At 39.9% G+C, this 11,461-nt stretch overlaps 1 protein-coding gene across 4 annotated transcripts in view; it reads right to left on the bottom strand.

Moving 5' to 3' along the window:
* The window catches only part of rnf111 (ring finger protein 111), a 33,728-nt gene extending 26,903 nt beyond the window's left edge, over positions 1–6,825 (bottom strand). For 2 of the 4 annotated variants that reach the window (XM_031758029.2, XM_031758025.2), the window contains exons 1-2: positions 6,337–6,822; positions 1,222–2,181 (exon numbers count right to left, since the gene is read on the bottom strand). In XM_031758029.2, the coding sequence (XP_031613889.2) occupies positions 1,222–2,098 (877 nt within the window). In that variant the 5' untranslated portion in view covers positions 2,099–2,181; positions 6,337–6,822. Of the gene's footprint in view, positions 1–1,221; positions 2,182–6,336 lie in introns of all 4 variants that reach the window. The other 2 variants (XM_031758027.2, XM_031758028.2) reach the window with 2 other exon arrangements.
* Between the last annotated feature and the right edge of the window lie 4,636 nt (positions 6,826–11,461).

An 11,461-nucleotide genomic window follows, 5' to 3' on the forward strand; every position in this document is an offset into this window, starting at 1 on the left:
AATGACTCATAGTGTTCTACTGTATGGAATATGTTTTTATTGAATTGGCAGTGTGTTTAGGATCGTTGTCATGGTGAAAATTTAAATTGTTGTCAGTCAGATGCTTTCCTATTAGAGACATGACTTTCTGCTACTCTTCATCTTCTGTTTATAGTATTTTAAGCCAGTCAGTTCTCCTTTTGCCTAGTTTCCTCCAATTTTTTAACGACACTCCGCACACCATCCTAGGCAAGTTTTTGGCTAATAGCTCTCTGTCGATCACCTTGTTGGCCCAAAACTTATATTTATACATGCCAGACTCTTATTTTGGGCCTTTTGTCATAGATTCAATTAAAGAAATGGAACTAAAATATCTGCTTTTGAGACAGGCTGCTACTAAAAAAAAGAGTGCCTGAAGATGCAATTTTAAATTGGTCCTTTGCTAAGATGTCTGTTATTTGTGGACAATGCTCATCGATCTCTTGACAAGAGAAAGTATTCCTCTGAAAATGATCAAGTACAAGGACCTGATTGAAAGGGAATTTAAAAAATAACAGGTAATGTCCAAAGAAACAGTTTAAAAGTCTGGAGAATTACTGACTGAAACCTGGCTCTTTGGAAGCAAAATATAAACAAATAAGGAGTGACTCAATAGTTTTGCACATTACTGTATGCATATTACAGTAATTTATATATTTGTATATATACACATTTATTTATATATATATCTAGAACACTAACAACTTTTATTGTGATTAAAAGCAGTCAGTGCAAGCTGCACGACATGTGTTGACCTCACGAGCCATTTCTGTTTTTTCTGTTCCGCTTTTCAGTGCATGTTAATTTAACATTGCATCAACGTACTTCAATTAAAATATGTTAATTCATGCTGGGTTGCTGTGCAGCATTAGAGATCATGGTGACCGTGATGTTTAGGAGAAATAATTTCCATTATAATGTTACAAGTGTGGTGATTTTTTTTTTTCCAAAGAGCTGAAAACAACCCATTACATAATGGAAAAATAAATGCCCAGGCTGTGGTGTATAATTTTGCCTGCTGCTACATATAAAACCCATCGTACCCCATGTCATGTGCAAACAATCTAACCTTTCTTTGACAGACTGGTTATTGAGAAAATAAATTATTCCCTTACTTGTCAATTCATTAAGCACTAAAAAGTAATCCAACAAAGTAATGTAACACAGAGATAAATGTATAACAGAGTAAGGGTTAGTGATTACCTGAGGCCACAGCAGCACTGTTGGTCTGGCTGCTAGTGCTGCTAACATCTACATACATCTCATCCTCTGCTTCAGTAGAAGATTCAGAGGACAAGTCACCGCTGAGCTCCTCACTGGAACTACTGGTGCTGTGGTGTAGAGCATACTTCTTGCGTGCAAACATTTCACGATTCTTTCGCTGTTGTAGTAGTCGCTCCTTTTGCTTCTGAGTCCGCTGACCTCCTCCAGGAGCAGTTTTCACAAAGCGTTTCCTATGTATAGGCCGCCGGCTGCTCAGGCACGCCCGCTTCAGCAGCACGGGCTCAGCATCAGACCGCACCCAGTTATGAGTACGGCTGCCCCGAGTTCGGCCCAGAGCAGGGCGCAAGCCGACTCCAGTGGCTCCGCCTCCTGTCAGGGCAGGGGCCTTATGTTGGCCTCCTGTTGCTCCTGCTTCCCCCTCGTCCTCAGAGCTAAGAGTGTCTGAGTCCCCGAATCGCAGGCTGGATGAAGGGGACGAAGCACAGTCACTAAAAGAGGACTCGTGATTATGCTCATCCTCGCTGGGTTGCTGTAAAAGTTCTACTCTGGGACGCTGAGGTGCCAATGAACTCTCACTGATGTGGCCATCCTTGAGCGAGCAGTCTGATGGGCCTGCCTGTTGGCCTTTTCGTTTTCTACGTCCGGGAAAGCTCCGTTCTGAGTCTCTATGTGTCCCTGTGTCTCTCAGGGGCCGATGCCTCGACTCACAAAGAGTTTCAAAATCGCTGCCAGCTTTTCCAATCACCTCCATGTTGTTAGGGAAGCTCTTGGCTGCCTCCATGGGTTCGGGATTCACCAGCTGCTCCTTCATATGCTCCTGTCTGTTAGCGGCCTCAGACGGCACCTCACTCTTCATGGTGGCAGGTCTGACCTCACGGAGCAAAAACCAAGTGAACTTGCATTAATTCCAAAGCCTCTCACCACTGCATGTCACCAAACCTAGAAAAGGGAAAAAAATGTAAGAGTTACAGAAACACAGGCCAGTCAACAAAGAAACAGAAAATAAAATAAGCAAAATGTGAATGAGTGCTGTGAGCTCAATGTAGGTCTGATGGATGAGGTATTAATAGTCTATGTTGTAATGTATTTTTTTAGGTGTATTTACAGTAAACACACTTAAAGTCCTCAGTAGTCAGGCAGCTTCAATTGACCAACTTAACTATATAAGACAATTTAATCATGTGCTTTTCAGTGTTCTTCAAATATGACTAAAATCTGCCTTACAGACATCATTTAAACTGAAGTAAACGTAAATGTTTGTTTATACATCTAGAAGAAAATACACAAAGAGGGAAAACCAAAGAATCAACTACTAATGGACTCTGTTATGGCCTCTGCAGCCTATCCTACCTACAACAAAAAAAACAAAACAACAACAACAAACAAACAAAAAAAACCCCACTAGATACAAAAACAGGTAAGAAACATTTAATGTAAGGTGCATAAAAGAGAAACAGTAGTGATTGTTCTGTACTGATGGTGTTTAAAAGCAGAAAAAAATCGTTTCTTAATTTGAGTAAACACTCATTCATGTTGAAACTAAAAAACAAAACAAAACAAAGTCTGAGAATATTTTCATTTGAATACTTTAATAATGAGCAGAGTAAAACCTGCAGACAGCTGTCAACATGTTATTTAATCACTCCTAGCAATGATTTATCATGTCGTCTTTTTAGGACTAAACTGTGTTTCCTTATTCCAACTCAAAAACACGTGACCACAGCTAGGCTGGAGCTAGACTTCCTGACTCCGAGAAGTGCAGGAATGCACGAACAAGTCTTCATTCTTAATATCCTTAACCAAATGCAGCATTTTTTTTAAATAGATTGTAAGACAATTGTACTTCTCTATTTTCAGTCTGCACGCAATCGTTCAAGCTAACCATTTTTGACATTTCACTGGCCAATCAACAACATGAACAAACAGTAATTCATCTAAAACAATACCTCACCGTGTAAATACAAGACAATCTATTCATTGAACAAGTCATTTTGTTTTCTCATACAAATTAACACAGAATGACCCAAAGCTGCTGATTAAAGACAGTAAATAAATACCCATAGGCTGAGTCAAAGTAATGATGAGTCAACAGCCCTGATGTGTTTGCATTGTTGTGGATACCAAGAAAAGCATGACAAAAATCAAAAAAAGATCTGAAAGGGAGACAAATTCTCGTGTTTATTTCATGACTGAGACTGTATGAGTTATACTTGAGTGCACCAACGTGTATCTGCTAAGAGAAGGAGCCTCTTTCACTCTGGTGCCGTGGGAAAAATTTTCACAGTGGTTTTGAAGTCTCCCAGAACAACGACAAAGCCAGTCATTTATGAAATTTAAACCATTTTGCACATACAACAACAACAAAAAAACAAGCCATTTCCGTGACTCCACGTGTACGTTCTAAAAGCACATAGCAGTCAACAGTGCTCTTTGCACCAACATGGAATGTAAAAACTGAGAGGGCTGTGTTTCCAAACCGTCAAGAAAATCACAATGCCATTTAGTTATCAGTGAAACTGGAAACTGCTTTTAATGCAATCATCAATATCAAATCAAATCCAGAATTCAGTAGATGTAAAACGGAATACTTTCTTGCAACATATTACATAATAAATATATTGCATAGCTTGGCATTATTGGCAATCCTGGATGTGTAAACATATGGACTGCAAAGGTATACATTAGAAATCTGTAATAGATAAGGCTTTAAAATTGTCATTAAAAAGGGCAGAAAACATTCTGTTTACATACTTCAGAATATGGGATCCTAGCCTGACCTATATATCCATGTATAAGTGGATACTGGCTTATTTAAGATACCATATGAGAATTCATGTTTTGGCATCAGAATTTTTCGTTTTACTGACTATAATGAAGAGAAGGATGTTTGGGGGTAATAGCAACATCGCATAGTTTTTCCAGCAGAACAGCTAAGCCTCAGAGATTATTGCAGCAAATGCAGTAGAGTAGCACCAGAATGGAGCCAAGCAGTGACTTTACAATAGGTTAGGTACTGAAGGGTTAATAATCAGCAATCCTATCACGTTCATTTTTCAGTAAAGCTGTAATACACTATATGTATCTCAACAGCTGCAAATATATTGATAGAGAAATTTTAAACTTCCCAAATATTGGTATTAACACAATCAGTCTGGTTCTGTATAAAGTATTTTCAAGCACCATCCATCCATCCATTCGCTTCCGCTTATCCTTTTCAAGGTCGCGGGGGTGCTGGAGCCTATCCCAGCTGTCATAGGGCGAGAGGCGGGGTACACCCTGGACAGGTCGCCAGTCTGTCGCAGGGCCAACACACAGGACAGACAACCATTCACACTCACATTCACACCTAATGGCAATTTGGATTATCCAATTAACCTATCCCCACAAGCTGCATGTCTTTGGACGGTGGGAGGAAGCCGGAGTACCCGGAGGGAACCCACGCAAACACGGGAAGAACATGCAAACTCCACACAGAAAGACCCCGGCCTGACGGTGGAATTGAACTCTGGATCTTCTTGCTGTGCTGCAACAGTGCTAACCACCGTGCCACCGTGCTTTCAAGCACGAACAAAATATTTGATCATCTCTTAAAAGCAGATCAGTATTTTTCTGGCTAACTTTTTTCTGATTTAGGGCACTTTATACAGTCAGTAAACCCAAAGTCAAATAGTCTGCACTGTATGCATGTAGTGATTTCACCTATAGCAACAAGCTGGTCGTACTTGTTGACCCGATGCAATCAGAAAACAAATTCATGATGCTACTATTTCAGAATGTAATTTGGGAACATATTGTACCAACTCTGTCTATGCAACCATCTGGAAGTACAAGTGATGTAACGCAACACAAAAATATGAAATCAGTGCTTTGCTAGTCCCTGTCCACATTGTGTGCTGGGAACACACAATTCACAACAACATGAATTTGATTTCAATTTCCTGCTTCAATCTGCTTTTAGAAAAATTGGAGCTAAAAGCTAAAATACCAAACATGAAGAACACTGCATGCATTTAGGACAGACACAAAGTCAGCTGACAGCAAAAGTAAATTGTTTCTCTTTAAGATACAAAATAGTGATTTTTTAAAAAAAAACAAAAAAAAACCCCAATAAAAATAACTACTACACAGTTCAACATGCTCCTGGCACTGTCTCAGTAAAATGCACTGCACTGCTTTGGTATGTACATTTGTGCATATAAGTGGTAGGTTACAGAGCATTTCCTGAGACAGAGAAAACCCAAATGCACAAGCGACGTCCATTAGCAGCATATTTCACAACAGCACCCTGGCTGTCACTTGACCTGAAGATGCAACTTCTGTCAAAGGGGATGCCAGGTTTTATGTCAGAGGAGGGTGATTTGCTCAAGTATTTAGCAAAACTGTGAAAAGCACACGCAACAATGGTCTTACATGCTTTTATATATATCTAACACATAAGTGAGAGTGCTTCAGATCTCACTGTAAAAGCTGCGCAATGACAAGCATGAATTCAGGGGCCTCAGAGGACAGCCCTGAAGGGAAAAAAAATCCCAAAGGCTCAAAGCTGCACCATAATACTGCTGATTTCTAATGAAGGCGATAAGATCACGAAGAAAAGAGGTAGTTCTACCACGTTAACTGGTGCCTATCTATAGTAGAAAATACATGGGGGTGGGTGCAATCAGAAATGGCAACAGCAAACCAATTCAAGATGTACGACTGATTCAGTACTGCTGAGCTCTAACGATACCCACAGTGCTTTCTGACCACTAACAACTGATTAGGCAAGCAAAAACACAGCTACATAGATTTATTTAGGCTGGCAGTATCGAGCCTGAAGCTGGGGGCTAAGCATACTTTCTACAACGCTTAACAATTACAATAAGCCCAGCTGCTGTCTGCCTGCTTGCCTGTCTGTCTGTCTGTCTCTGTGTGTGTATGTCCCACAAACGGTGCCGAAGTGACTGAGGCTGGATAATGTCGCTTTATTAGGGAAGCACTCACACCAAAATATCAGCTACCAATATTACGATAACGAATCGAGAGAAACCAGAGTGGACAGCTAGCCGTTGCCTGATAAATATCCAGACAGAAGACAACAAAGACAACACGTACCTGTGTCCAAGTCCTTTTTTCAAAATGTGTCACCGTCCTTTTTGCAACATGCGGGGTTGTATCCTGCAGGAAATAGTGACAAGTAGTGAAAACAGGTAGTTTTCTACGTGTTACCCGAACAGCAACTAGGCAGGCCTAGTACGCAGAAATCGCGACCCGGAGGATTGTAGCGGCCGGGATTGTGAAACTGGCAACACAGTCCCGAGCCGTGCCGAGAAGCAAAATCGAAGGCAGTGGGCCCCGGATGGCTACGAGCTAAGCTAACGCTAGCTCCACTTCACTCAGTAAATACTCGATTATAATCAGCCATTTTGGCTCGAAATGGAAACCCAGTCGACTCGAAAGAGACAATACGACCTCCGTGTTATTTCTCTATGTGACAAGATAAAAAAATCTCACTATTTGCCCTCGACGAAGTTCCCATTCCTGCCTTCCGAGGCATCCACTGTTGTTTACCCAGCAGGTCGTCTCTTGGCTGGCCGCTTCTACAATGCAGTCATTGCCCGTAATGCCGCATGGGGGCGCTGAACCCCCCGCCATCTACTTTTACGACACTTTACGACAAGTTCTTTACTCTTGAAAAGTGTGGCTTAAAAAAAATTATAATAACAATATAAAATGGTCGTTACAGGCCAGACGGGAGAGTCTCTCTTTCTGTTGTTTCCTGCCAAAAAGAAAAGAGTAGAACACCGGTGTAGTTATAGGTGTTTAATCCTATTGCCGGAGTTAATGTAAGATTATGTAGCTTTATTCGAGCCTCTATTTCAAGTACTAGCACGCCCACTAGTGTCTACTAGTAGACATAGATTTGATATGAGCATAGATGGTAGATTTTTTTTAATAGTAAGTACTATTCTTTTACAAAAACAAAAACTAAACTAAACTAATATCGTCACATGCATCCAATGATGTAAAAGAAAAAGAACAACAAGAACAAGCTAGATCTTGACATAGTAATATGAAAAAGGAGTCACTTTGATTCTACGGTATTTTTTATTATCAGGACTTAATAAAATTAATCTGCCCCTTTGCAGGTCTAAAAATAGATAAATACAACCTCAGATCACTTAAAAAGCACGACATTACATTGTGCCCATTTATATAAGAAAAATTCAGCCAACATGCAGAAGCAGTGTGTGTGAAAAATACTAAGTCCATACTCACTGCTTTCATAGGAATTAAGAGAGTATGAAGCAGCCAGTTTCTGCTAATCAAATGCACCTGAATAACTGATTATCAGCAAGTGTGAGCGCCTCAATAAAAGTAGAAGTTTTGTTGATCTGTGTCTTATGTTTCAGCAATCATAGCATGAACTTGTTTCAGACTTATAAGTTCATAAGTTGGTAAAATATTTTCAGCACCACACAAATTCATCCACCCATTTTCTTCTGCTTGTCCAAAGTGCCAGAAGATTAAGCACAGTGTACCACATGTTCTTTTCCCAAGCATTGTTCAACCTCCTCCTGTTCCAAGGTGCTCCCTGGTCCGCCGAGAAATATTATCTCTTCACAGATTTCTGGTTCTTTCCCTGAATTTCCTCACAGTTGGATGCACCTGGAAAACCTACAAAAAGATGCCTGACACACTTCAACTTTTCCCTTTTGACACAAAGTGGCTCTGCTCCACATTTCTTTGTCCAAGCTCATGAGCCCTTCTACAAATCTGAGTATTACGACAAGAGACGTGGAAACCTAATTTCAAAATAAAGACCAACTTCAAGTGAATTTAGCTTCAGCATTAACAAACACATTAAGTACACAATAACAAATATCATTTAGTCTTGTTCCACACTTCAGATCCAAATGACACACCCTTGTACTTTAGTAGGACCCTGTCAATATCAAGGCCATCTTCTTTTGGATTTCGAAGTAAAAGACCATTTCTGATGTGTGTGTATGGAAATGATGGCGTGAGTGTGTGTACATCAACGAACATCAACTTGATGTTTGCTAAAATGATAACTTATTAATTCATATATAAACAAGTTTTTTCTGTGAAAAAATAAAATCAACACCAGAGAGGGTTAAAACAATTTTATGAAAAAGTTAATTCCACACCAGCTACAAGAATAAAATATTAATAGTAAGACAGCAGGAATAAATAACAAACAGGAGAAATATATACAAAACGAGAAAACGGCACACATGAGAGAAAAGGTCACATGACAGCACAGCATTTTCTAACCACACTTTGAACTGAATAACAAAAAACATGTATTTATTCAACTTATAGACAATGAAAACAAACAGAAATCAGAGTGTAAAATTTAAAAACTTTTATTGATGTTAACTTTTTTTTAAAAAGTTATTAAAAAGAAAACCCCAACAGACAAACCCCTCTGAGCAAGCACTAGGCGACAGTGGGGAGGAAAAACTCCCTTTTAAGAGGGAGAAACCTCCGGCAGAACCAGGCTCAGTGAGGGGTGGCCATCTGCCGCGGCCGTTCCGAGGATTTTCTTTAGTATATAATTTAAAACTAGACAATTTAAAAATTCTCCAGAAACATTTTCAGTTGACATCACGATTTTTTCTATATTACATCAGCCTTGTTTTGTCTCCTGGTGAAACAAAACGGTCGGCCTATAGATGAGAAAAACCATTGTATGCGACTTAGTTTCTTCGATAGTTTGGCTGCCTCCTTCATGTAAATTTCAGCAATCATATTGTCGATTGCTGGCTGATTTAATTCCAAGGCTAGCAGAACTAATCCTGCATTTTTAAACTCTTTGCACGGGGCTTTGAAAATCCCCTTGTGGAAGTTTTTGAACTTGTCTAAGGGGATTCTATCAATTTCATCCTTGATTTTAGCCCAGATATTGTTGGTATGCCTGTTGTAGATGGCTGTAACCCTTTCCAGACTGATGACTTTGCCTGATTTTTTTTACAGCACACTTAACAATTTCTTCCATACAGTTTTCTACCAAAGATCTGTATTTTTCTTCGTTTTGATACAATTCATCCTTTACTGCCAAAAGGTGGTTTTTGAATTGATTTTGCATGCTGGCTTCTTGTTGAGCAGAGGATTTCTTTGGGGTTACGTCATTTTCCAGAGAGGTTTCTGCTTTATCTATAGCCTGCATGGTGTCACGATGGCCTTTCTTGTCTATTGGAGTTCTGGGCTCATCAGTTTTTGTTTTTTTGTGTTTCCGATTGAAATTGAAATTGAAATTACAGTAGTTGAAGAATGAAAGATGTATATAACTGCTATTACTGATATTAGTGATATTAGTGAAACCACTGACATTTTGTACTCTGATGTTCACATCTGTCACATTGATGTGATTAATGTTGCCTGTCGACTGTAAGTGGTGACACTGTCTTAAATGTTAAAATCTCAAAGGACAGCATTACATTTTTGATATTAACAGTAACTCTGGACCTCTGTGGAGTGTGCAGCTGATCTCATCGCTGTCTAAAAATGGATAACAAAACCTAAGGAGTGCTGAATCCTTCAATAATACAGACTATTAGAGTAACAGGTGTGTAGTATCGCTAACTAGCTAGCAACAAGCCCCCAAAGCATTGCGTATTCTAGCGGCTAATCTAGCAAATGAATTAACAACAGAGTGATTTTAGATGTTGTAGAACTATAAGACATTAAGCTGTGTGTCTTTTTCATAACAGTGACGTGGTTGTATTTACCTTGATTGAACGAGTCGTCAGTCGCGGTAAACCCATCAGCAAATAAACTGGAGCAGCTGGGCTACATAAAATGTGTAGGGGGGCGTGTTTGCGGTCATGTCCAGCGGGTGTGCAGGCGGGAGCATGACATAGTCGCTCCACCTCAAGTCACTACTGCGCAGAGTCTGGCTGCAAAAATGCAAGATGGCAGCCTCCACAAGCGGGATATTTTGGCTTCATTTTTGCACAATGGGAGGAGGTGCTGTCACATCGTCCATGTTTTCTACAGTCATTGACACACACACACATACACAGAGACATGCGCCTGTCAGCTACTGGTTTAAATAAACAAAAAAGTGACCCCGAAACAAATGCTTCTCAAGAGAAAACTACAAGTAGTATTCAGAAAATTCTTTCACTGTGAGCGCCAGCAATGTCCAGTCTACAAAATTCTCAGTTTTCATGCCTGTGGAGCTTATTATATGGACATGGTGACAGTGTAAAGACAGCCTGTACTTCTGATTTTCAGACGAATTTTGGGAGCCGTTTTAACATTGGACTCTATGGAAGAGTTGCAGAGAGGAGGCTGTGCATCGGTGACATTTATGAAAGAACCATTACATCTATTACAATACTAATAACATTGGATGAAAGAGGGCAATGATGCCTATGTTTTGGGGGTAAAATGATGGCTGTAGACACAGCAGCAGTTTAAAGAGAAGATTTTAAGAAAAATTTGTACCCTGCTCCCACTCTAGCAGTTGAACTGTCTCACTGTCAACATTCCATCCCATATGCACCCATTATAAACTCTGAAACGGGTGAAAAAAGCATGAAACTTAAGCTAGAACTGAAGAAAAAGTATAAAAGTTATTAAAAAAGATAAATACAAGCTGAATAGTTCAATGTCTTGGCTTCATTTTAAAGTTTGAATGGTGTCTGTCGGTCAACATATGGGTAAGTAGTTGGAGTTGATAGAGGAGTAAGTTGAATGAGAATTTGAAGATTCTCCCATGGAAATACATTATAATTTTTGTTGAATAAAGTTGAATAATTTAAAAAATATAAAAAATATATAAAAAATATAAATCTAAATATAAAAAAAATAAAAGTTAAAAATCCATCCATCCATTCACTTATCCTTTTCAGGGTCACGGGGAGGCGCTGGAGCCTATCCCAGCTGTCATAGGGCGAGAGGCAGGGTACAGCCTGGACAGGTCGCCAGTCTGTCGCAGGGCTAACACACAACTATTCGCACTCATATTCACACCTATGGGCGATTAATCAATTAACCTATCCCCACAAACTGCATGTCTTTGGACGGTGGCAGGAAGCCGGAGTACCCGGAGGGAACCCACGCAAACACGGGGAGGACATGCAAACTCCACACAGAAAGACCCTGGCCCGATGGTGGAATTGAACTCAGGACCTTCTTGCTGTGCTGCAACAGTGCTAACCCCGTGCCACTGTGCTGCCCTAGAAGTTAAAAATGAGAAAAAAATACA

Source organism: Oreochromis aureus, linkage group 1, assembly GCF_013358895.1.
Source record: "Oreochromis aureus strain Israel breed Guangdong linkage group 1, ZZ_aureus, whole genome shotgun sequence".
In the NCBI taxonomy this organism is placed as follows: domain Eukaryota; kingdom Metazoa; phylum Chordata; class Actinopteri; order Cichliformes; family Cichlidae; genus Oreochromis; species Oreochromis aureus.